Raw genomic sequence first — 26,785 nt, 5'->3', positions numbered from 1 at the left:
AACTCAAGAAGCATATTTATATATATAATTCACTGCTGTTTTTCTAGCTGAAGTGAACCCTAGTGGCTGTAAAAACAACTTTTATTAATTTTCCCAAATTATGATTAAAGGGGCAGAATATGACTTGTTTTCCAAGCAGCTGCTTGCAAAATACTATGTTATGACTTCAAAACACTTTTATCATTAGTGCATGATTTGCAAAGTAATGCATTTTGACGTTTACATCACATAATCAGCTCCATATGTATGGCTTTTCTGACATCATGGTAAACTTGCCCGGTAACTCACCTGGTAAAGTATTGGACGTGTGATGCAGAGCTCTCGAGTCCCATGAAACACAAATCACAATAAAAGACAAGCTATGGCATGGTTGTGTTTTTATCTCATAATTGATTTTGTCAACACTATCAGTTAGGTTTAGTGTAGGTGGTACATCATTTTCATATGTGAATGAGCATTAAAGAGATATAGTTTACCCAAAAATGGAAACTGTCAATTACTCAGCTCAAGCATGTTCGCTTGATGTGCTTGAAAACCAATAAGGTTCATTCTTGTGTTTGAGCACATTTGAGCCTTCCGCAAGAACCAATGAGCTTTGTTCTCACGTGTCAGGCAGGTTCGGTTGAGCTTCTGCAAGAACCAATGAGGTTCATTCTTGTGTTACGCAGCACATTTGAGCTTCAGCAAGAACCAATGAAGTTCATTCTAGTGTTACACAGCACGTTTGAGCTTCTGTAAGAACCAATGAGGTTCATTCTTGTGTTACGCAGCACGTTTGAGCTTATGTAAGAACCAATGAGGTTCATTCTTGTGTTACGCAGCACGTTTGAGCTTCTGAAAGAACCAATGAGGTTCATTCTTGTGTTACGCTGCACGTTTGAGCTTCTGTAAGAACCAATGAGGTTCATTCTTGTGTTACGCAGCACGTTTGAGCTTCTGAAAGAACCAATGAGGTTCATTCTTGTGTTACGCAGCACGTTTGAGCTTCAGCAAGAACCAATGAAGTTCATTCTAGTGTTACGCAGCACGTTTGAGCTTCTGTAAGAACCAATGAGGTTCATTCTAGTGTTACACAGCACATTTGAGCTTCAGCAAGAACCAATGAAGTTCATTCTAGTGTTACGCAGCACATTTGAGCTTCAGCAAGAACCAATGAAGTTCATTCTCGTGTTACGCAGCACGTTTGAGCTTCAGCAAGAACCAATGAAGTTCATTCTTGTGTTACGCAGCACATTTGAACTTCTGTATAAACCAATGAGGTTCATTCTTGTGTTACGCAGCACGTTTGAGCTTCAGCAAGAACCAATGAAGTTCATTCTAGTGTTACGCAGCACGTTTGAGCTTCAGCAAGAACCAATGAAGTTCATTCTAGTGTTACACAGCACGTTTGAGCTTCAGCAAGAACCAATGAAGTTCATTCTAGTGTTACACAGCACGTTTGAGCTTCTGCAAGAACCAATGAAGTTCATTCTAGTGTTACACAGCACGTTTGAGCTTCTGTAAGAACCAATGAAGTTCATTCTAGTGTTACGCAGCACGTTTGAGCTTCTGTAAGAACCAATGAAGTTCATTCTAGTGTTACACAGCACGTTTGAGCTTCTGCAAGAACCAATGAAGTTCATTCTAGTGTTACACAGCACGTTTGAGCTTCTGTAAGAACCAATGAGGTTCATTCTTGTGTTACGCAGCACGTTTGAGCTTCTGTAAGAACCAATGAGGTTCATTCTAGTGTTACGCAGCACGTTTGAGCTTCAGCAAGAACCAATGAAGTTCATTCTAGTGTTACGCAGCACGTTTGAGCTTCAGCAAGAACCAATGAAGTTCATTCTAGTGTTACGCAGCACGTTTGAGCTTCAGCAAGAACCAATGAAGTTCATTCTAGTGTTACGCAGCACGTTTGAGCTTCAGCAAGAACCAATGAAGTTCATTCTAGTGTTACACAGCACGTTTGAGCTTCTGTAAGAACCAATGAGGTTCATTCTAGTGTTACACAGCACGTTTGAGCTTCTGTAAGAACCAATGAGGTTCATTCTAGTGTTACGCAGCACGTTTGAGCTTCAGCAAGAACCAATGAAGTTCATTCTAGTGTTACGCAGCACGTTTGAGCTTCAGCAAGAACCAATGAGGTTCATTCTTGTGTTACGCAGCACATTTGAGCTTCTGCAAGAACCAATGAAGTTCATTCTAGTGTTACGCAGCACGTTTGAGCTTCAGCAAGAACCAATGAAGTTCATTCTAGTGTTACGCAGCACGTTTGAGCTTCAGCAAGAACCAATGAAGTTCATTCTAGTGTTACGCAGCACGTTTGAGCTTCTGTAAGAACCAATGAGGTTCATTCTTGTGTTACGCAGCACGTTTGAGCTTCAGCAAGAACCAATGAAGTTCATTCTAGTGTTACGCAGCATGTTTGAGCTTCTGTAAGAACTAATGAGGTTCATTCTAGTGTAACGCAGCACGTTTGAGCTTCAGCAAGAACCAATGAAGTTCATTCTAGTGTTACGCAGCACGTTTGAGCTTCAGCAAGAACCAATGAAGTTCATTCTTGTGTTACGCAGCACGTTTGAGCTTCTGTAAGAACCAATGAGGTTCATTCTAGTGTTACGCAGCACGTTTGAGCTTCTGTAAGAACCAATGAGGTTCATTCTAGTGTAACGCAGCACGTTTGAGCTTCAGCAAGAACCAATGAAGTTCATTCTAGTGTTACGCAGCACGTTTGAGCTTCTGTAAGAACCAATGAGGTTCATTCTAGTGTTACGCAGCACGTTTGAGCTTCTGCAAGAACCAATGAGGTTCTTTCTTGTGTTACGCAGCACATTTGAGCTTCCAATAGGAGACCAGATCGGAATCCCTGATGCCGTAAGCATATGTTGCCTGTCAAACACTTTTAAAAGGTGCTATATATAAAGGCGGTTTTCTGTTTGTGTTTTCATTTGAATTATGTCTCACCCAATTTGGGCAAAATAGAAAGGTCAGAGATAGTGTTATATTCAATGCAGCAAAATGTGATGCATTTGTCTTTTGAGAGAAAGCTAATGCGAGTGTGCTCCTTATGCAGAGTTTAGTTCCTGCTGTAACACACGTCTGTCATTTTTTTGGTAAACTTGAAGACCTTGATTAGCTGGTTCAGGTGTGGTTGATGGAACTGGGGATAAACTCAATAGAAATGGAGCTCTTCAGGAGCAGAACTGAGCTGTGACTTTACTTTTTGTTTGGTGGAAAATGAACTGATTTCTCTCCTTAAAGATGAAACCTGTCAGAAGTTAGCTAACCTTGTCCTCCAGGCTGCCCTAGGAGAGCATGTTGGGAGAAATCTCTGAGCCCCTTCTGCTGGTATATTGCTCTTATGACAGCCTGTCACATTGTAGCTTGATATGTTACAACTTAGATCAGAATTGGCGGTATCAGAACTGATACTTAGATCAGAATTGGCGGTTTTCCATCATGTGGAGGGCTTCAATTAAAAAGAAAAACTTAAAAAGTGTTTTTTTATTTTATTTGTTAGGTCAAGTTGAAGTAGAATTTGGAGGTAACAATTTCAGGTTAACACTTTTTCAGTGTGGAAACGTTTTGAAATTGAAATTCACATCTATTTTTTTAAATGCATCTTAATGATCTTTTTGTGAACAGTATTTTTTTGTGATCAACTATACATTCAATTGTAATATGTACACATCAGTTTGGTTGTGCAAATATAACAGTAACATACATGCATAGTACTGTATGTTGGCATTTAATATAGAACATAAACTATATTTATTTATATATGTGTGTGTTTGTGGATTTATTCACACAATGAAAAGTAAGATAGAATAGTAACTAATCATTAGGCAAATGCAAAGTTACTGTTAATCTCTTACTGGCATAAAATGCGTTTTATATATGCGCTTTAAATATAATGATAGCAACTATTTCGTAATAATCACCATATATATATATATATATATATATATATATATATATATATATATATATATATATATATATATATATATATATATATAAATTAGTTTAATTTCCCCATCTCTACTACATAGTATGCAAAAGAGAGCTGTGAGCCAGTGACTGTCACTGAAATGGTATTAGATAAAACAAGCATGTAAATATGGTTTGAAATGTGTGTCAACTGGTAAATGAACTGTCATGACCAGCTGTTTAAGGCTTCAGTGGTGCTTTGCATGTGAAGTGTTCAAGTCTCTGCCTTGACACTGCTGCTCATTTCTGTTTCATAAAATATTCTTTGCCCAGTCTGAGGGCTTTCTTTCTGTGACTTGTGAATTGTTGATGTTTTGATGTGCTTCACACCGTTGTATTACCTTTTAAGTCCAACTGAGGTTCCTGAGTGCACATACCGTATGTAGAACTTTTTTCTGCACAATCCTTACATTTCTGAGGGACGTTTATATCTCTCATAATTGCAATAAAACTGTAATTTGGCTTCAAGTCAGTGGTTCTTTCTGTCCAAGTCTGTCCTGCTACAGCATGAGGCTGCTGAAGCCGTAGCGTCCTCCTCTTCAGAGAAGCTTTCTGCTTATTTGGCTTGAGGAATTGGAGAGAGTGTTCAAATATACTGCACTTCTGTATGATTTTTTTTCCCCCCCTGAAGCCCACTTTGAATATTAGTCCAGGCTTCTTGAACCGAAAGAAGTTGTAATTTAGTTTGACATTTTCCATCCTGCTACGTAACACAAGAATGAACCTCATTGGTTCTTGCAGAAGCTCAAACGTGCTGCGTAACACGAGAATGAACCTCATTGGTTCTTGCAGAAGCTCAAACGTGCTGCGTAACACTAGAATTAACCTCATTTGTTCTTGCTAAAGCTCAAACGTGCTGCGTAACATGAGAATGAACCTCATTGGTTCTTGCTGAAGCTCAAACGTGCTGCGTAACATGAGAATGAACCTCATTGGTTCTTGCTGAAGCTCAAACGTGCTGCGTAACATGAGAATGAACCTCATTGGTTCTTGCTGAAGCTCAAACATGCTGCGTAACATGAGAATGAACCTCATTGGTTTTCGCACGTCGAGCGAACATGCATGAGCTTCCGTTTACAATAACTGATGTGCAAGTTGATGAATGTTTATATGTGAATAAATAAAAGCCTAAATTCAATCTGTTCATCATATAAAGCGATCATTTCTTTTCACAAAATTTGTACTAAACCGTTTGATTCATATTGATTAGTTTTACGATCTCTTTATGAACTTTTTGAAGCATCAAAGTTGTAGTTGCATAGGCTGTCAATGGAGGGACAGAAAGCTCAGATTTCATCAAAAATATCTTCATTTGTGTTCCGAAGATGAACGAAAGTCTTACGGGTTTGGAACGACATGAGGGTGAGTAAATAATGACAGAATTTTCATTTTTGGGTGAACTATCCCTTTAAAATGAACTGTTTTTGCTACTGTACCTTTAAAGGACTAGTTTGTTCAAAAATGGAAAGTCAGGCATTGTTTACTCAATGGTGAAAGCAGTTGTGCTGCTTAATATATTTTTTTCACAATATAAAAGTCTGCACTGTCAATTTTGATCATTTTAGTGTGTCTAAATTACTGACCTTAAACTTTTTTGAAGTTCACTTTGGCAAGCTTTTTCGAACTCCCCAAACAAACTTTGTTTTGCCCTGATTTTGTTTTAATGATGCCATTGCCACAGTAGTTTGTACTTCGATTTTAGCTTGAAGTATATCGGAGCCTTTAGTGTTCTTGTGCTTTGTAGAATGGGCCGTCAATCGCTCCCGACACTGCTCTCTGTGGTTGCTCATGAGGATGAGTGGATGTGGCAGATGGATGGGTCTTTGTCAGCTTGTTTTGTATGCCTCTATGTGTTGGCGTGTGCTCAGGAGTTTATTGTGTGTATCTTAGCATGTCCATGTGTGGCTGTCAGTTTGATTATTACACTTTGGTTTAAGTGTGACAGACTTTGATGGACAGATATTGTGTTTTTATAGGGACTGATGGATGAAGCTGAGAGTCAGACACCTCTATAGTTAGCCAGATGATTCTCCCTGTCTGGTGTAATATATCCTCAAACGCCTCATGGAAGGGCAGAATACTTAGCTTTTAATGTTATAATGTTAATGCAATAGTGACTACCCGAAAGAAAAAAAACAATTAAAAATGGCACTTTTTCAGTAATCAATATTCAGTAGTCGTAGTTGATACTGTATACATATAATCTAAATTCCATATTGTCTTCAGTATGTAAGTATATGCAAAACAGATTAGTCATTGGGTTGCCTGAATAACTAGTCAACTACTTAAAGGAAGGGTAGGCAATTTTGGAGAGGCTAGCAATAGCAAGCTAGCTTTGAAAGCATTAAATCCCACCCTCCCTTCAGAGTGTCTACAAAGCCTCCTTCAAAACACTTGAACACGTACAGCAGTGCTTCGCCTTCTGGGAATATAGTTTCCAGTATGTATACGGTTAGAAGATGGCTGTGTCTCATGTGACCTTGTTATTTGTACACGCTGTGACTATACAAATCACAACATGTAAATAGGAAAATGTTGGCGTTATTTTGTCACTTATTGGGAGCAGTATGCTAGCTGGAGCCATTTACCTCCAGTCTTTGTGCTAAGCTAGGCTAGCGGTGGGTATGTCAGAAAGAGTTACGGCACTCACAGAGATGAAAAGGGTATGTATGGACTTATCTAACTCTGGGGAATAGCACTTTTTTGGTATGCACTTTGTCATTTTTATGGCCTCTGAATAAACATTTTTGAAGACATTTTCCTGAAGGACATTGTGTGCGGGCTTCTGTGCTTCTTCAACCAAAATTAAAGAAATATATATAAACTAAGCAAAAAAAAAGAAAGGTCCCTTTTTTGGTATACTGTATTTTAACGATAATTATGTAAAATCCAATTAAGCTTTATATATTTATTGGAAAGGGTTTAAACAATGTTTTTAATGCTTGTTCATTGATCCATAAACAATTATTGCACGTACACTTGTGGAACAGTCCGTAAGACACTAACAGTTTACAGGCGGTAGACAATTAAAGTCACAGTTCCAATAACTTAGGACATTAAAGAGACTTTTCTACTGACTGAAAAACACCAGATCCCTGATCACCTGTGTGAAACTGCCATAGTCCTGCTTCAGGAGGCACTAGGAGCAATAAACTGCAATGTCCGTAATGAAAGAGCTACTTAGGGTGCTTTCACACCTGCCTCATTTAGTTCGGTTGAATCGCACTAGAGTTCGTTTTCCCCATTGGTGCGGTTCGTTTGGGCAGGTGTGAATGCGGCAATCGCACTCGGGTGCGCACCAAAAGCGGACCAAACAAGCGTACGAGGAGGTCTCGGTACGCTTTCAAACGAACTCTGGAGCGGTTCGTTTGTGGTGAGAACGTGATCCGACCTCGAACAGAACCAACTGCCAAATAACTGCGCATTTTGCACTAAACCAGTTGCCGTAGTCAGCTGCGCTGTGCATAATGGGATGAGGAGAAATGTTTGTTGACAGTTTGCACTTTAAACATGGCAGCTCGCGGACAAACTTGGAGTTGTGAGGAGGTGCGGAGCCTGATGGAAATTATTAAAGGAGTCATAACCTGTAATTTTCACTTTTCCACGAGAATCAATGTATGTTATGATTGCCTAACGATTATACACTGGCCGGGAAGCCGATATTTAAAAGTGAAGCGTTTGTTTACCCCTGGGTTCGTAAAACAGCCCACGTGCACGCGCACTCAAATACGAGATTTTAATTTCTGCCCCGACTTGACGTCAAGACGGGGCAGGATATACCATATATGGACACCGCAGACCTATGCTGCAGGAAGCCCGCCCTGCCCCTCTCCCCCTCATATTCAGTCGCGAAAGATGCAGAAGCGTAGTGCACACGTGAGTTGCTCTGTTGTTGACTGCCAGAATCAACATGTAAATGTGTTTTCTCTCCCAAGAACGGACCAAGCTGTCAGGGACCAGTGGATTAAATTCATTTTTAATGACGCGGTTCCTACTACCCTTCCCACTGGCTTAACGTTAGGTGTCTGTGCTAATCATTTTACGCCGGAATCATTCACAAATTTGGGGCAATATCAGGCGAAGTTGGCATCGAAGCTCCGTTTGGAAAAAGGGGCCATTCCAACAATCAGAGACTTGCCTGCAATTGAAACGGTAAGACTGTGTTTTTATTGCTCTACTGTGTGTAACAAACAGCAGCTAACTGCTAATGCGGCTATTGTATGCTAGCGGGAGTATTAGCTTCGAGGTAAACATGGGGAATGGCTGCTACTTTGCAAACAACAAATGACTGAGATTGCAGTTACATTTAAAGTTACGCTAACTGAGCATGGCAGTCATAGTAATGAGAAATCAGAAAAAACTTGCGCCATGATGTCATTTTGGAATGATATGCTGAAGCGTTACCTGCGGTGTCAACCCCCCTCCTTCCTGCCACCAATCAACGCGCCCCTCATTTGCATTATTAAAATGACCGTCCACGACAGCCAAAATATCGCATCAGATCTCGCGAGACAATAATGCCTTTAGAAATAAGGGTCAGAGGAGCTCTGTGTTTATTTTTTTTCCACTTTTCTTTTTTAGAAGGGCCTGAAAGACCATAATAGAGCGTGGGTATCCAAGGTAATACTAGGTTATGACTCCTTTAACATTATTTTCGCATCCTTGCTTCATTCTCAAATATTATTGTTTGTCTAAAATGGTGTAAACTATATAATAAAATATGACCAAGGATACAATCAGCCCACGCAGTCGTCTCTCCATAGTAAACAGTGGCGTGTTGTCTGCCGGATTTTCCACCTCTTTGTTTACTTCCGGGAGTTCTGTTGGAATTTTACCGCACGTTAATTCTGACCAAACGAAGTGCAGTTATGGAAATGCGTTCAAGACACATCTGGCCAATGAGCGATCTGGATGTTGTCACGTGACTGCATTTTGGTTCGTTTCATCAATTCATAAACTGATTCGGACCAGAGCGATCAGTGTGGTGTGAAAAGGAACCAAAACAGCTGAAAATGCTACAAAGTAATATTTTTTGCCCTTGGTCCGGACCAAATGAACCGAACTACAGATGTGAAAGCACCCTTAAAGACTGATGATTGTCCTTGCAGTGCCAAACCATGTGACCATATGTCCCCCCAGACATGTTCGAGAACTTGCAAGTGTATTGTTGAAAGAGTAGAGTAACATCACACAGCAAGAACTGGCAAATCTGGAAGATGTGATGATGCACTGTAGAACTTAAAGCAGCTGGTGGAAGCTCCACACGACTACTACTTTTGATATTGACCCCAGCTCTGTTCGGGGACTCATTATTCCATTTCTGTTTGTCAGTGAAATGTCTGTGAAATTTGTTCAGTTTATGTCTGTTGTTTATTAGTAGTATTCACTTAGTATTTCCTTACCAGTTCCAGCACACTCTTCTTTGTGACACTGACAGCGAAAACCAGTCGTGCTTCTTCATACACTGTAACATAAAGATGACCTCCTCCTTCAGCTATTCTCCACCCAGCTCCTGTTTCAGGCTTTTGTCATCTGTCAGCTACACATCTTCTGGCTGCCCTCTTCTGATACTTGACACCCTCAGCTTTTCTGGAATGATTTCAGTCTGCCAAAACTCAGCCTCCAAATCCTCACATATGCCCATTCTTTTATAAAGACCATATTTCATAATCTGACAGATGTTGGATTGAAGAACATTCTTCAATTCATTCATGGCCTAGAGTTCAGAAAATGACTGGCTCTAGTGAAGTAGAATTTATTGATGGGCTAGTTCACCCAAATTCACTCACTCTTGTCATTCCAAACCTGTAAGATATTTTTTATATATCTTAAAGTATATTGATTACATATTAATTATTCCTTTTCTACTAATTCCCTATAATTATTAAGTTTATTTTCTGGTATTCTCTCTCTCTCTCTCTCTCTCTCTATATATATATATAGGCATATAGGCTGCATAGGTGAAACATTCTGCAGTGCCATTGATGGAAATTAGACTTAATTGGATGGATCTATGCAAATACAAAGTGCCTTGATGAGTTTGTGATATGCAAGGCCATGTTTGCTCTGATCATGACTAGAACTCTTCTGAACTGTTAGCTGTGGACGCAGCAGATGGCTGTCACATTATTACTGATACCATATGCAAATATTAGGAAAAGTACCCATTTCATTACTGGCTTTGAATAACATTGGCTGCCCAGAACGCTGGCAGATATGCACATAAAGTCTTACAGTAACCAGCTGCGAGTGTTGTTAGTCATAATCATGTGGTGAAACGTTTGTTGAGTAGAACTTTTTCTGCTGAACTAAAAGTGAACTGAAAGTGTAACTAGCCAAGGGTTCACAGTTCAAACGCTGTTCACAGGGAAGCTTTGTTTCCTACTAACCTAACTGCTTTTTTCAATAGTGTGAAAGTGGCTCAGTTGTTTTCACAATTATAGAGTTGTATTTAGAGTGTTATAGAGACGGTTTGACCAAATGCTATATCATAGGTTCATTTAAAAATATAACTAAAAATAATAATAATTTTTAGCAGTCGTTTTGGTAAAAAAAAAAAAAAAAAAAAAAAATATATATATATATATATATATATATATATATATATAATTCACTTGTTTTCTTCAGCAAAAATGTGGAACTAAAAAAAGATACTGTATATATAAATAACCAAATATATATTGAGATTATGTAATTTATAAAATGTGTTTTCAAATAACTTTAATTAGTTAACTATTTGAAATCATTATATCTAGTGTAGATAACTACTTTTTCAAAAGGCTTTTCCTTAAGTAAGTTTTAAGACTCTGTGTCATGTTTATATGCCAGGCTGGATTTTTTGTTGTTGTTATTGAATATCTAAATTACAGTATTTTGGACTTGGACTTGAAATAGATTCAGAGGCTGGAACAATGGAGCTCTTGTGTTATGATGATAGCGATATAGTCTCTGTCTCCTGATCCCAGCTCCAAAAAAATCCCTAGCCAACGATGGACAATGTGTAAATGTCCTTGAGTTAAATGTTCCCCTTAGGGTTGAATAAATAAATGTTTATTTTTAATTTGTGCTAAATGCAAGGGCTGGTTTCTCAACACAGCTGCCACACACCACTGAACACACATCTGCCCATGCACTTCCTGTTTGATTAATGAGACACACACTTTTAGACTTTTCAAGGTTTTTTTACAGTAACTTACTGGCAACACTGTTGAGAAAGTAACATTTTATGTGTTAGATAACACGTTTTATGGCTAGCGGTCACCTTTCCAGTTTTAGCATTAGTTTTCAAACTATAACATATTATCAATAGGCCATCAGTAGGCCAACATTAGCTACAACCAAAACAGAATTTCACATTAGTTCATTTAATGTTAATGTAAACTAAGCGGCGCTCCCTGGCGTATTTTAACTCGACAATTCAATAATCTACCAAAGTCTGTAAAATGAAACTGGGGTGCACAAACCTGTCAACACACACAGAATGTTTTTTCAGCCTAAATGTAAAATACAATATCAGAACAACAGTGTCAACTTGATGGGATATGTTACCTTGTTGCCTTTGCTTGATTGGTTGTTTTGTGTGAATAGCTAGATTTTTAGATATTCAGGTCACCAGGATTTTGCCAAGTAATACATTTTCCTGGATCAACATATTTTGTTGATCCTGGAACAACATTCCTGTCCGAAGATTTAGTCCTAACCCTTCCCATAACTTATCCCTAAAAACAGAGGGAAATGATCGGTGAATTACACTGATGTCGAAGCACCAAACCCTGGTTGTAGGCCTAAACTTCAAATAAGCCACAAACTTGTTCCTCAAATCTGATTGGTTGATAGGAATGTTGTTCCATGATCAACTAAGATGTTGTACTTGGTGAAATCACGTTCACCCTAGATATTCATGGAACTTGTTTTGTGGAAGTTCTCTGTTATTGCAGTGGTGTTGAGTATTTCTCATTAAAATGCATTTTTATTTTATGGATGCTTTTGACATTTATTTTATGTATATACATTTAAAACTTCATATAATAATAATCTATTTATATATACAATATTTTTGTTTTCTTTTAAGCAGACATTTCATTTAAAAATCAACTTTGTTTTATCAGGAAAAATGTAGAACTATAAATGTTTAAGTATAATTATAAAAAATATATAAATATTATATAGAAAATATACAAATATTTTATTTTGTTAATTTATTATAATTTATTTAATAATTTATTCTATTATTAGATTGTATTGTATTGTATTGTAAATAATATTATTACTATTAAAATATATATATATATTTTTATGATAAAAGTATTGTGGCATTTCGTGAACACTGTATTTCATTAGATTATGATACTGCTATTAGCAAGGATGTATTGGGGAAAACACTTGAGCTTTTTCTGAGTCATACTTTTTTTCCCTCCTTTCTTTCTTCTGCGTTCTTCAGGTAGCTGTAGCAGAACACTAGTGGCCAGGCTAGACTAGTGGAGAGTGTCACCACTAAATCTTTAGATCCCTCATGGTATTAATAGCCTGCTTAAGCTGTTTAAAAGGCCTGCTTTCCAGATAGCCTTAGAGTGTCATTCAAAAGTTTGCCCTTCCTTTCTGATCCTGGGTCAATGCCACAAACGTAGTCCCAGGGTCCTGTGATTAGCAGTGGCATACCAGCGTATTGGCCTCAGTCAAGAAGGACCCATTCATTTTTTTTGTCCTGTGAATTTTACTAATGACCACAGTCAGGGCAACTAGGGCAACAAGATAGTGATCACTGACTGGTGTCTCTGAGAGCTTTGCTTACCCGTTCATATTTAACAGATGCTTTTTGAAGCTTGTTCAGTCCAAACAGAGGGTTAATAGACTGAATCGGTCATTAGACTCCAACAAATGTGTTTTCTTCAAAAGAAAAGTGTCTTCAGTTGAAGGTCAGCTACAGTGTGTTAAACCATTTCCCCAAAGGTGTTTTTTGAAAATGTATTCTCTTAATTGTTCATCAGACGCCAGACAGGGCGTTGTATCTCAGACCCGTTTTGATTACTACTGAAAGTGAGAGTGAACATGAAAAGTTGTTTTTGTTGGCACTGGAACAGACATGAGACTTGATGTTAAAAAAAAAGTGTCTGTTGAATTGCTTTTAAAGGGATAGTTCACCCGAAACTGAAAGATTTTAAATTTTAATTAAAAGATAATTGTTCATGCTCCTTTTTTTGTTACATTGAAATTACCTTTATGGTCATCTAATGCTCACTTAAAGTTAAGTGGTAAACAAAAAAATCATAATAACAACACTTGTGATTTTAATTAGGGCTGTCAAACGATTAATCGCGATTAATCGCATCCAAAATAAAAGTTTGTTTTTACATAATATATGTGTGTGTACGGTGTATAATTATTTTTTATATATAAATACACACACATGCATGTATATATTTAAGAAATATTTGCATGTATATACTGTGTATATATATTTATATTATATATAATTTATATTATATATAAATATTTTATATATAAATAAAACATTTTTCTTAAATATATATGCATGTGTGTGTATTTATATATAGAAAATAATTATACTCCATACACACACATATATTATGTAAACACAAACTTTTATTTTGGATGCGATTAATCGCGATTAATCGTTTGACAGCCCTAATTTTAATCATTAGCAAATCTTCACTGCAGTGATCCCTATTGCTTATATTCACTCGCAACATATAAAATGGTTGATTCAGTTTTTTTATAGTATATATAAAATAGTATAGCATTTTAAAATCAAAAATTTATGTTATCTGCCATTTCATGAAAATATTATTCATCTTATTGGTAGGGTATTAGCATTTAGCACTATTACTAGCACCACTGTTTCTGGACAAAATACCATACAATTTAGTGCTTCTATTGTAAAACCATGGTAAATGGAGTGGTGGTACTGTAGCATCACGCTTATGGGGTTCCTGTTATAATTGTGCATTTCTTTGTGCCCATAATTGTTTGATAGCCTAGTGTTTGTTTTGGTGTGGTATGACTCTCTCTCTGTGGATTAGCATGCTAAGTCCCTCTCATCTGTTAGTTTGACCTAGCGTTGCCCCTCAGCACCATCAACCTATATTTCTCTTCCATCATTCCTTCCATTCCTCTTCTCACCGTCATCCTCTGTCCCACTTTCACCTCACATCCTCCTCTCCTAACTTTCAACCTCCAGTCCTTCAGTGTTTCTTCTTATCCCCCCCCCTCATTCCCTGGCCGCTAATCCCTGAGCACTAGCGTTAGTGTTGGCCGCATTTCTCAGTCGCTCTGCGGACATAGTGCTATTTTTACCCGTCACACTTAATCATGTCCTCTTGCGTGTCTTCCCTCCCATCCTGTTACTCTTTCCTTCCTCTTACACGCTGTCAGGTAGCCTGGCTCTCAGTGCAGACCTATCCCATCATGATAACATTGTAACTGCTTCTCAAGAAACGTAACCATGGTTAGCATAATAGCATCTCATTCTCAAAGTTTATATGTGTGACAAGAAGAGCTTTCCCTACACTGAGGAAGGCTGTAATGTGGGAAGCACCAACTGGTTAGCAAGGAACATAACCCGCTAGCTTAGTCATGCTGTACCTCACAAAAATATACCATGGTAACCATAGTTTCTGCCAGATTACCATAGTTACAACAGCTTTTGTTACTGCTGTTGAGGGACCATTCATGTCTATTCAAATTAAACTCTGCATCAGTTATTACATCAATTGCAACTTGTTTACATTACACCAGTTGCAACTTGTATCCTATCAATTGTATTTTACTGGACACTATGGAGTGTGTTTAATTCAAGTCGCCTTTTGGAGTTAAACTGGCAATGTGACCCAGTCATTTAACTAATGTGAGACAAACCTGAGTCCTCTTGTGTCCTCTTTTGGAAACTAAATGAATTGTTCTAGTCAGCTTTGCCTGCAGTCACAGGTACCTTCATCATTTAATAGAATAATAAAGAGTACAATTAAATGGGCCATAATGTCTCAAATTAACCTGATTATCCTTTCTAAGAATGGCTAAATACACCTTGGTGAATCAGTACTGATGGATATATTGTTTTATGTTTGAAAGGTCAGTTAGTCCAGTGAAACTTAAGCAGTTTCCAGGGGAACTTGAAAAGATTTTCATTTTCCATATAATACATAATAGATTGCATTTTACTTTTTAAATTAAAGAAATAGTTCACCAAAAAAGGAAAGTTATCCCATAATTTACTCACCCTCAAGCCATCCTAGGTGTATATGACTATCTTCTTTCATCTGAACACAATGGGAGTTATATTAAATAATATCCTGGCTCTTCCCAGCTTTGTGATGGCATTGAATAGAGCCAGATTTTTTAAAGAGTTTTTTGAATAGAGCCAGAGTTTTTAAATCTCCAAAAAGCCATCCATCCATCATGAAAGTAATCCATATGGCTCCAGTGGGCCAATAAATGCCTGCTGAAGTGAAGCGATGTGCTTTTTAAAGAAAAATATCCATATTTATAATTTAATTATCTAGAATCACTGGCTTCCGACAATGGCGTTCACGAGAGAGTCGTGTTCCAGCGGAAGGGTGACCTCTGACCTGACGTAGTACGTAGCACCTCTTCTCTTATATCGAAATCCTTATTTAGTTTTAGACGCTTTTTATTCTATCCTCTTTGTTTACGCATTCTTCAATTCTCACTTAAGCTTATGCTACACCTACGTCATACGTCATATGTTGGGTCAGAGGTAGGCTTTGCTGTGAAAGTCGGTGTTACCGGTGTTACTCTTTAGCCGCAGCAATGGTTACATCACTTGCCCACTGCGGCACCGCCTCCAACTGGCTTTTTAAATTTTTTTATAGTAATAAAAATCATTATCAAAATAATCGTTAGTTGCAGCCCTAGTTGAAATGATGGCTTCTTTGCTTGGGGGTAAAAGCTCTAACTTCTTAATTTTTAAGGAAAGAAAACAAACTTTTTTATTTTCTAAAATTATTTTAAAAATAATATTAATGATAATGCTAAATAGTTGATTTCTTGTTTGGTGTTGATGAAGTGGTACTTGAGCCTTCTTGATGAGACTGTGGGCGTATGTACATAAATTTGTTAGAAAACTCTGATTTACTGGTATGAACACACAGTATAAAGGCTCGTACAGTAGGTGAAAATGCTTGTGTGAACTTTTCATGAGGTGTTTTTGTGTGTTTTCCCTTCCAGACTGTCTGTTCAGGTTGTGTCCAATGAACAGGTACTCAGCTCAGAAACAGTTCTGGAAAGCTGCAAAACCTGGTGGAAACAGCACCACAGACACTGTACTTCTCAACAAACTACATGTGAGTTCAATACGTTACACATTTTGGTTTTGTGCAACATGGTTTTATGGATCTGGGCGTTTATGCTACTTGGGTATGATATAAAATCTTTAATTAAATTGGACTTAAATTAAATACGACCATTAAATATATTGTTGATGTTCATTACATGTATACAGTATCAATTGATTGTTGATTTAAATGTTGTTTTATAAACTTGTCTAGAGCTTCACTTTCATTTATGTTTTTGTCTTTTTAATCTGCATTTTCACCTCTGTTTTCCAGCATGCTGCTGATCTAGAGAAGAAACAGAATGAATCGGAGAACCGGAAGCTGCTGGGATCTGTGATACAGTACGGAAACGTTATTCAGGTAGGTCAGCCAGCTGGCAGACGGGAGGCAGAGGGATCTCACTGTGTCACTGAGGACTTGGCAGGACAGAAATCCATTGTTCAGTATCATTGAGCTTGCATTCATAATTGCTCTTCATAATTCATTTTATTATAAGACAGTGTCATGTGACCTCAGCATGCGACCTTAATTATGTTCATGTGTATAGCTAAAGGGGTTTCATCGGTATACCAGCTTTTTGTAAATAATGTTGTTTGCACTATTAATATCAGAAGTGTGTGTGTTTTCCGTTTCACAGCTGTTGCATTTAAAAAGCAATAAGTACCTTACTGTGAATAAACGACTGCCTGCTTTGCTGGAGAAGAACGCCATGCGTGTGACGCTGGACTCAGCTGGAAATGAAGGCTCCTGGTTCTACATACAGCCCTTTTACAAACTCCGCTCCATAGGAGACAGTGTGAGTGGAAATATACACAGTTTAAACTGTTAACTGGGCTCATTTTGTGCAATTGTGCTGTCCTCTATCCATAGTGCCATATTTACCATTTTAGTGTGGAAACAATTCTAGTTGGCAAATTTGCAAAGCCTTGTACTCTTAACATGCACAGAATGTCTCCCGTTCAAAAGTTTGGGATCAGTAAGATTTTTTTTTTTATATTTTTGAAAAGTCTTATTTGATCAAATATACAGCAAAAACTGTAATATTGTGAAATATTACAATTTAAAATAACCATTTTCTATTTTAATACAATTTAAAATGTAATTTATTCCTTTGATGCAAAGCTACATTTTCAGCATCATTACTCCAGTCTTCAGTCACATGATCCTTCAGAAATCATTCTAATATGCTGATTCTCTGCTCAACAAACATTTCTTGTTATTATCATCGATGTTGAAAAAAGATGTGCTGCTTCATATTTTTGTGGAAACATGATACTTTTTTCATGATTCTTTGGTTACTAGCACATTCAAAAGAATAGCGTTTATTTGTAACATTTATACATGCATTTACTGTCTCTTTTGATCAGTTTAATGCATCCTTGTTGAATAGAAGTATTACTTTAATTTTTTGTATAAAAATTCATAAAAATCTTACTGACCCCAAATGATTGAACATTAGTGTATATATCGTAATCTCTGAGGGGCAAAAGGCAGTTTCTGCGGAGATGAGCAGCGATGAGAAATACCGTCCTGCAAATTGGGCCAAATCAAATAAATTCAGAACCTCACACTTGTTTTCAAGCGAGGAATTCCCTGGTGCGAGGCTGAATTTGGATCTAAATAAATGGACCTGTGATGTCAAATGGACTCACTAGGGGCTCTAAATGGCCTGAACTGTAGTAACAACCATTAAGCCTCTGGAAAAGATGTGATCTAAACAGAACCAGGCATAAAACATTCTCCATTTACTCCATTAGATATAGTTGCATGGGGGCCATGGGGTGTCATCCGCTGCTGATCTCTGGGGGAAAGAGTGTTTTTTACATAAGGTCCCAATGACGGTTACATGATGTCAAAGCTCACAGCATTGAATTCCCCTGCTAATGGCATAAAAATGGCCTCTGTGGGAGAGAGCGCCGCTGACACTGAGCCCCCATAATGGAAAACCACGGCAATACTTGCAATACTTTGAAACTGAACTTAGCCCGGTCTTGTTGGATATGAATATGTGTAAAACTGAGGCACAACAAGAGATAACCTTAATGTATGGTATTCTTGAGCTATACATTCAAAAGCAGTTAGTGAAATGAACTAATTGAGCTTGAAATCAGAATTGGGATAGCCTTTTTTTCCCTATTGTGACGTATATCAGAGTGAAACAGCTTCTCAAATAAGAAAACATGTAGGGCGGGACTTGGGTTTGCTATTGGTCAATCTCATGTGAGTGACAGGTTTCCCCGCTCTTCATCAGAGAAGAAAAGAGATGATGCAAGAGGGAGTGGAAGTTATTTTGATAATAAATTATGAGGGTGCTTGAATTAAAAAAATAATGATGTGCAGAGATAAATCATTTATAATAAATACTCCAACATAAAAAAGAATTGTATATTAAATAGTCGATTGTCTATTTAAATATATTAAAAAATTTACCTTTATTTTGAGCCTATTTATTGGATTGCTGTATAACACATAAATATCATCTGTGTAGATGCATTATTGAATCTTGTATGTGTCACTCAGACTTAAGTTGTGCAGTTTTATGTGAGTAATTTAGTGTGACTGGTAGAAAAACACAAAAAAAGATAAAAAATTGAAAAATTGTATTAATTTAATTTTAATAGATTTATTATTTAATTTAATATATAATGTTAATTAATAAACAGTCATAATAAATAATCATATCGTATCCTTGTTTTTTATACATTTAATCTTATTCTTATTTATTATACTTTAGATTTTTTTGTTAATTGTATGCTGTGTGCAGAGAGTCGTCTTGTTTATGCTTGTGTGTGACCGATACAATTTGAATTTATTTGTTTTGTTCACTTATTTAATTAGTTATTTGCTTATTTTCCCAGCTGTACTTCTGATGGTAAATTTTCCCACAAAAGTATATATTGTTTACATGACAGTCACTTTCATGTAAGTCACATAAAAAAAAAAAATGGTGAAAATTTGCATGTGCAACAACCTTGCACAATTACTTCACAAAATATATTTTAATAGAGTTTCATTTTTTCACTTTTAGGTTGTGATTGGGGATAAAGTGGTTTTGAATCCTGTGAACGCAGGTCAGCCTCTGCACGCCAGCAGCCATCAGTTAGTGGATAATCCTGGCTGCAACGAGGTTTGCCTGCTTTTTTGCTCAGTTTTATCTTTTTGTGCTGATTACACCATGAAGCATGAATATATGTAAATAAAATTCCACTCTTAACGGCTATGCAATAAGTGGTTTAAATGGAAACATACTGTCTGTAAATTGGCTCTAAATTAGCTTTAGCTGCATAAAAATGGAATTACTTTCCATGCAACACCCTGACCCAGTGTTAATGTGAAGGCTTTTATGCTATGATAACCTTGATTTAAGATCCACTTTCTCTGCCAGAATATCTCTCTATTGTAAATTATTGTTTTTAGTAAGTGCTAATGTAAAAAAAAATACCATAGGTTATTTTAAGACTCTCTTTCTCCTCCGTTCTTCTCAGGTGAACTCGGTGAACTGCAACACTAGCTGGAAGATTGTTTTATTTATGAAATGGAGTGACAACAAAGAAATCATTCTTAAAGGGGTAAACACATCAAATATAGTTCTTGGAGTTGTTGTTGAAGGATCATCTCAGTTTTCAGAACGTGATGGTGCTAATTCCTTCTTTCTGTTTGCTAAGGGTGACGTGGTTCGGCTGTTTCATGCCGAGCAGGAGAAGTTTCTCACTTGCGATGAACACAGGAAGAGGCAACATGTGTTCTTACGAACCACTGGCCGCCAGTCCGCCACCTCTGCCACCAGCAGCAAAGCATTGTGGGAAGTGGAGGTGAGTTGTATGTTTTGACATGAAACACTAAACTAAGTTTTCTGAGATTTTAATGGAGCTATGGGTGTTGCACATCATAGAATACAATGTTACAATCCATTAGTTTTAATTGTAGGAGAAAACTAGTTAATTTTAAGCTTTTTTTTTTTTAGCCTATTTTCATCTTCTGGGTTTAAATTAGTCTTTGGCTGAATCTGAAAGTCCACTAATACTGTTCACTTGAAGGAATAAATGAAAACGAGTGAGTGAATTCGGACAGCTGTTGAGCGTACATCGGTTGTACACTCGTTATTGCGGTGCATTGTGGGATTGAATGAGTGCACTCAATAACGTCCACTATGGTTTCAGACACCAGTACAAATGGCTGTCCTAATAGCGCCCTATTTAAGGGTATAGGGGGCGATTTCGGATTCAGCCTTTGCGTCAGCATTACAGGATGTGACGTTTTCTTACACCTATAGTACATCAATGACTCATCGTGTCTCATAATTATTCATTAGACCGCATCTCCTTATCCTATAAGAAGCCGCCTCGCTTAATTATTCACAAAAGCATGTGTTGATTTCCTATGACGAATGCATACAATATTTGAGAGATTTGAGCATTAATGGCTCAAAAATGAGTGATTGTTCCTGTTTTGTAAAAGTTCTCTTCCATAAATCCAGAGTCTTCAACACAAATGTGAATCATCCACACTGTGAGTGCAACCGGTCTTTACAGCCCTGTGACATGACTGATCAAACGGCTTGTACAAATGCAGCAAAATAAGCCTCTTATATATATATTCGATGCAGAGTACAAATGCGAACGACTGTGCATTTATTTATGCATTAAATTATAGCTGTCACAGGATTTGTAGCTTAAAAAAAACACCATTTGTTGGTTTAATGGCTTTTTAAATGTCTCGTATGCTTTCCTATTGACATTTCTCCCGATCTCATATTTCAGGTGGTTCAGCATGACCCGTGTCGTGGTGGCGCTGGTTACTGGAATAGCCTTTTCAGGTTTAAACACTTGGCCACAGGATCCTACCTGGCAGCAGAGGTGAGTGAGGTGTGTTCTGCTAGCTCGGGATCATCTCTCAGCTGTTCCCAGATCAGCACTAACATCTCTCTCTGGGTAGGGAACCTTACTAACTTCCTCTAGATATTCTCTGCCTGAAATCTGCAGTCTGTAAGATTTTCAACATCTCTCTGGATGTTTCTGTCATAGCCTCAAACCTCATTTGAGCTTTCATTTTTGCTCAATTGGACGCCAAATTGGTTAAATCTTACATAGTGCAGGTTTAACCGCATCTAGGGTACTGTTCTTTGAACGTGGTTGGGTAGACAGATATGTTTAAGGATATTTGGACGTAAACCTGATATATATACTGGAATATCTAGCCTATAACAATCAAAAAGTCAGGTACTTTTTACATCAGCAGCCCTTTTTACTTAAAAAAAATTGACAGGATATGCAATAAAAAATCTCTTAATATGACAGATTTGCATTTAAAGGGATAGTTCACCCAAAAATGAAAATTCAGTCAGTAATTACTCTCCCTTATGTTGTTCCAACCCCGTAAGACTTTCGTTCACCTTCGGAACACAAATTAAGATATTTTTGATGAAATCTAATGATATATTATTTATATACTATTATAGTATTTTTTTTATTTCTTCATTTTAATTTTAATATTTTGTTTTTGTTATGTGCTTATGTCATTTTTATTATATATATATTTTAAAAAATATTGCTATTACTAATTTATATTGTTTCACTTTTAGTTCAGTTTTTTTCAGTTAGTAGTTTTACTGCTTCAGCTTAAACTAAATTAAAATTAGAGATGTTGCTTTAGCAACTAAGAGCAGTAGTTGAAGTTTTTCCATTTAATATTTAAGTTTTATTTTATTTCATCTTTATTTAAATGAGCAAACTTGTTTTTAATTGTTTAGTTAATGAGAATTACCCTGTTACTAAGAATTTTTTGTTTTGAATACCAACAGTTGGACCAGGAATGTGCGTTATGTAAAATGTTGAAATCTAAGCTTTGAAGAAAGGAAAATCTTGCTTGTCAAGTTCCGAAACATATCTTGCTAACCAAGTAAACCTGTTCAAAGATCAGGACTTTCTTTATTAAGTTGTGCTTAATAAATCAATTCATATCCTGATTTATCTGTCAAATAGAATAATCTGATTTCTCATTTTGAGGATATTTTTGATGATTTTTATCTGTTCACAGGTTAATCCTGACTATGTGGAAGAGTCACAGGAATCACGTTCATCTGTAAGTGGTTTTAACTCTGTTAAATAGTTGTCATTCTTGACTGTGTGTTTGCATACGGTGTGCTGGAAGCTTATCTAAACTATTGGCTGTTTTTTAAATGTTTGATTTCCTGCTTCAGGTGGCGGATTTTTCACCTTTTAACTTCCAGGTACTATCAGTTATTCAAGATGCTTTTAACTGGAATGATGTGTAGCACCTGATGATAAGTAGACCTGCTCATTTACCAAGCTTATACCTTCATCTTCATGTCAAATGCCAAATCAAAGAATGCCCCTGTCCCACTCCCTGCCTCTTTAGTTCTGTTTCCCATAATCCTCTTTGCATAGCTGTTGTGAATTGTCTCTTTGTTTTTTGTAACTTTGTTTGATTTTGTTGCTCATTATATCTTTAAAATGTGGGTCTGTACAAGACCTATCAACAGGATTTGTGGGCAAAATGCAGTTACAGTCAGTGTTATTTTAATATTATTTATATATATATATATATATATATATATATAATGTAATAATTTTTTATTTTTTTATTTGTATGTTTCATTCTAGTTTTAGTTCAAGTTTAAGTAATTTTGTTATGTGCTTTCGTTATTTTTAATTGTTTTTTTTGTGATGTTTCTAAGTTTTAATGAATTTATTTTAGTTTTAGTTTTAGCAATGTTAGTTCTTCAACCTTAAATCGTTTTTTCAGTTAGTTGCCCAGGCAACATTTCTAATTTTCATTTCATTATGCATCTAATATATATATATATATATATATATATATATATATATATATATATATATATATATATATATATTTTTTTTTTTTTTTTTTCAGCTTTATTTCTATTACCGAAAATGTTTTTAAAGTTAGCAATAACCACACTGGTTGCAATGAAAGCAATGGGGGAAACACTAAAAGACAAAATTGTTACATTGTTTCAAAATTATAGCTACGTTTTTAGTAATTACAATTTTTAAATGTCTACCAACCTTTTCTGTGCAAAATGATATCAAGTATTATAACTCTCAAGTATTATGATCATAATACAAGCATCACATTTCTGTTTTAAACCCTTGAATTGCACTACAGGTATTTATAATAAGAAAATCAGGGACAGGTCAGATTATTTTTTATATATATATTTAAAAATTTTCTCCAGTTAAATCATTAAATCTCCAGTAAATGAATCTTGATTTAAAAAATCTTTCAAAAATTGCACTGGAAAACCAAACAAAAATCCTGAGGAAGAACATCACTTTTATTGAAGTGTGATTAGAAGATATAGTAAAAGTTATGTCCATATTCTAGTTGTTAAAAACAGAGTGAATCAAGCTACTTTTTTTTTTTTGAAAAAATTAATTAAAAAGTAATGGATATGTGTAGGAAGTTGTATTTTCAAACTCTGACGTGCTGCCAATACAACTACCGGTAATTGTGTTTCTCCCTAGACGTTTCATGTAACGAACATATTGACGTATTGTATTCCCTTCAATATATTTCATCAATTTTCTTTACTTAGTCTTAAAAAGGTCTTGAAAATGTCTTACCTTCATAAAACCTGCAGAAACCCCAGAAAAGATCATTTATTTTTTAATTGATTTTATTTGACAGTTGGTGTTCAATAATTTCTAGAATGTCTTCCTTAACCAACCACATGGTGGCGCTATAGGTACGAGTAAACTAGTTTGAGCAGTGTGAACACAGCACCTGTAGGTGGCAGTATAACACCATGGCTTGATATATAGCGTCAGTCCCTCCTGTTGCTTCTGTGCATGTACTTAATAAGCTCTGCACACAGATCTCAAGTTAAGCATTATGTTTGGCGATAATGGACCCTTAGGTCAAGTTTATAAAATCTAAATGAGTTTCTTTGAAGTTAACTAAGAATCAACAACAGTTACCTTTATTATTGACTACTAAATACTTGTTTTGAAGGAACCCACATGTGACTGATCAAGAGATTTCACATTCTTCTTCATGTTCTTGTAACTGTGCGTGCATTGAGGGCTTTGAGAAATTTCAGGTCACATGCAGAGTTGTCACGAATCAGAGATTGTTTTTTGTTGGCTAATGGCATCACTTAAGAGCAGTTTTTATCTCAGTCACATAATCAATAAACAGTCCAAGGTGATTTGTCTCTATGGTTACAATGTCTCCTCTCTCCACTAGCTGGACTCAGAACATGATGCCCTGCGAGCACGTCTGCGCACACCCAACGAGAAGGTCATGTACAGCCTCGTGTCCGTCCCCGATGGCAATGACATCTCCTCCATATTTGAGCTGGATCCGACCACCCTCAGAGGAGGAGACTCCCTCGTACCCAGGTACACTCAACCAAAGTCTAACTGGATACCAATAAAGTCAGGGTAAAACCTTGTACAGGTTTACATGTTACAGTTCAAATCTATTGGTCATTAACTGATATAATGATAGAAAAACCCTCTTGAACAGCTTTAAGAGATTGTTCACCCAAGAATGAAAATTCGGTCGCCATTTATTTACCCTCAAGTTCCAAACCTGTATGAGTTTCTTTGTTCTGCACAACACAAAAGATATTTTGAATAATATGGGTAACAAAACAGTTTATGGGCCCCATTGACTTCCATAGTATGGAAAAAAAATACTATGGAAGTCAATGGGGACCATCGACTGTTTAATTACCAACATTCTTCAAAATATCTTCTTTTATGTTCAGCACTAGAAAGAAATTCATACAGGTTTTAAACATGTTGAGGGTGAGTAAATGATGACCGAATTTTCATTTTTGGGTGAACTATCGCTTTAAATCTACATTTTAACCATAGGTTTACAGACAAATAGAAATGACCTGTTGCTTAAAGAATATGATGGTAGTTTTAAGTCCATTATAATTACTTTAGTTGACTATTGACAATTTTTCATGACAGGTAAGCATATTTTACCTCCAAATTCTCACCATTATTCAAAAATAGCGTTCTTTTTTAGTAAATAATGATGTATTATTTATAAATTATATTATATTGGTTTTGATTTGATTGATTTAAATGTATAGTTTATTGTGTAATGTACAGGCCTAAAAGTTATTGAGAATAATTAGAATTGCGAAAAAACCTTACACTATAACAGGGGAAATGAATTACAATAATTGAACAATGCAAAAAATAAGTGTCTTTTTTATGCAAAATGTAATGCCCTTTTTAGGAGGAAGGGTGAACTGTAAATGTTCCTGTTTCTGATGCATTCACACCACACACGCTAGATTCATTTCTCTTATATTTCGCTCTTATTCTGTTGCCAGAAAAAGTTCTGAGGAGTGGAATAAGATCAGACTCAAGATTTTACCAATGGCAGACAGTGGCTCTTTGTTATGTTGTTTTCAGGCCGGCAGGATATTTAAATTAAGCCGAAAACAACTCTAAATGAACATAAAGAGTGTATATGATGCATATGGCTATGGATATAAGTCACGGGAAAGATGTAGTTTTCTCCCTGGTTCTGAAAGTCGATCTCATCTCATGATGTCATGCATCTCTTGATTATTTTTAACTAAGGTCTGTTGTCTCAATGAATCATGTGTGACAGAACAGGAGAGAGATGGAAAACTGCACACATTAGATCACATGTGTACTCACACACCCATCAGACCCTTTGTCCATACCACAAAACCCAAATGCTTCCAGGATGGAGAGTGCACGTGTGTGTGTGTGTGTGTGTGTGTGTGTGTGTGTGTGTGTGTGTTTGTGTGTGTGTTTTGCCTCATCCAAATACCTGCAAATTCTGACTGTTCTTTCTGAAAATAGCCAGGAAAGTCCCGACAGGGTGCGGGAGGCAGGAAACCAGGGTGACCGTGCACTTTGCCAGCGTGATATCTTTCCATGTTGTTGAAACATGTTGTTAAAACATAAGCCAGATGTTGCGTAACCACCCACCCCCATATTCCCTTATTTATATGAGCAATCACTTGAAAAGTGTTTTTATAAAGAAAACTGCTCAGAAGCAGAACATAATAGGGGGAATTCTGTTTAATGAGTGAATCATATGAGAACATAATATGCATACATATATATATATATATATATATATATATATGTATGTATATATGTATGTATATGTATGTATATATATATATGTATGTATATGTAAATATGTGTGTATATATATGTATGTGTGTGTGTGTGTGTGTGTGTGTGTATATATATATATATATATATATATATATATATATATATATATATATATTGATGATGTCAGAATGATGGATGTGTGTTTGTGCATCTTGAATCAATAGCTGCTTCTTTGTATATTGAGCCTACAGGCCTTGAACATATCCATCGATTATACAGCCCTCTCAATCACATGCTTTGAATGGATTTCATGCAACACTAAACTGCTGACAGGAACGGCCAAATGTGTAATAAGCTGAACTGTGGCAATATCTAATATGTCTGAGTGCTGTGAGTGTG

At 36.4% G+C, this 26,785-nt stretch overlaps 1 protein-coding gene across 11 annotated transcripts in view; it reads left to right on the top strand.

Annotated features, from left to right (window-relative positions):
• The window catches only part of itpr1b (inositol 1,4,5-trisphosphate receptor, type 1b), a 137,096-nt gene that overhangs the window by 8,855 nt on the left and 101,456 nt on the right, over positions 1-26,785 (top strand). For 3 of the 11 annotated variants that reach the window (XM_079856653.1, XM_079856659.1, XM_079856655.1), the window contains exons 4-13: positions 16,177-16,292; positions 16,557-16,643; positions 16,921-17,079; positions 19,312-19,410; positions 19,769-19,852; positions 19,949-20,095; positions 21,044-21,148; positions 22,320-22,364; positions 22,483-22,512; positions 24,513-24,667. In XM_079856653.1, the coding sequence (XP_079712779.1) occupies positions 16,177-16,292; positions 16,557-16,643; positions 16,921-17,079; positions 19,312-19,410; positions 19,769-19,852; positions 19,949-20,095; positions 21,044-21,148; positions 22,320-22,364; positions 22,483-22,512; positions 24,513-24,667 (1,027 nt within the window). Of the gene's footprint in view, positions 1-16,176; positions 16,293-16,556; positions 16,644-16,920; positions 17,080-19,311; positions 19,411-19,768; positions 19,853-19,948; positions 20,096-21,043; positions 21,215-22,319; positions 22,365-22,482; positions 22,513-24,512; positions 24,668-26,785 lie in introns of all 11 variants that reach the window. The other 8 variants (XM_079856654.1, XM_079856662.1, XM_079856658.1 and 5 more) reach the window with 4 other exon arrangements.

The sequence above is a fragment of the Squalius cephalus genome (genome assembly GCF_949319135.1).
Source record: "Squalius cephalus genome assembly, chromosome: 22".
Lineage (NCBI taxonomy): Eukaryota > Metazoa > Chordata > Actinopteri > Cypriniformes > Leuciscidae > Squalius > Squalius cephalus.
This window is presented reverse-complemented; position numbering and strand designations above follow the sequence as displayed.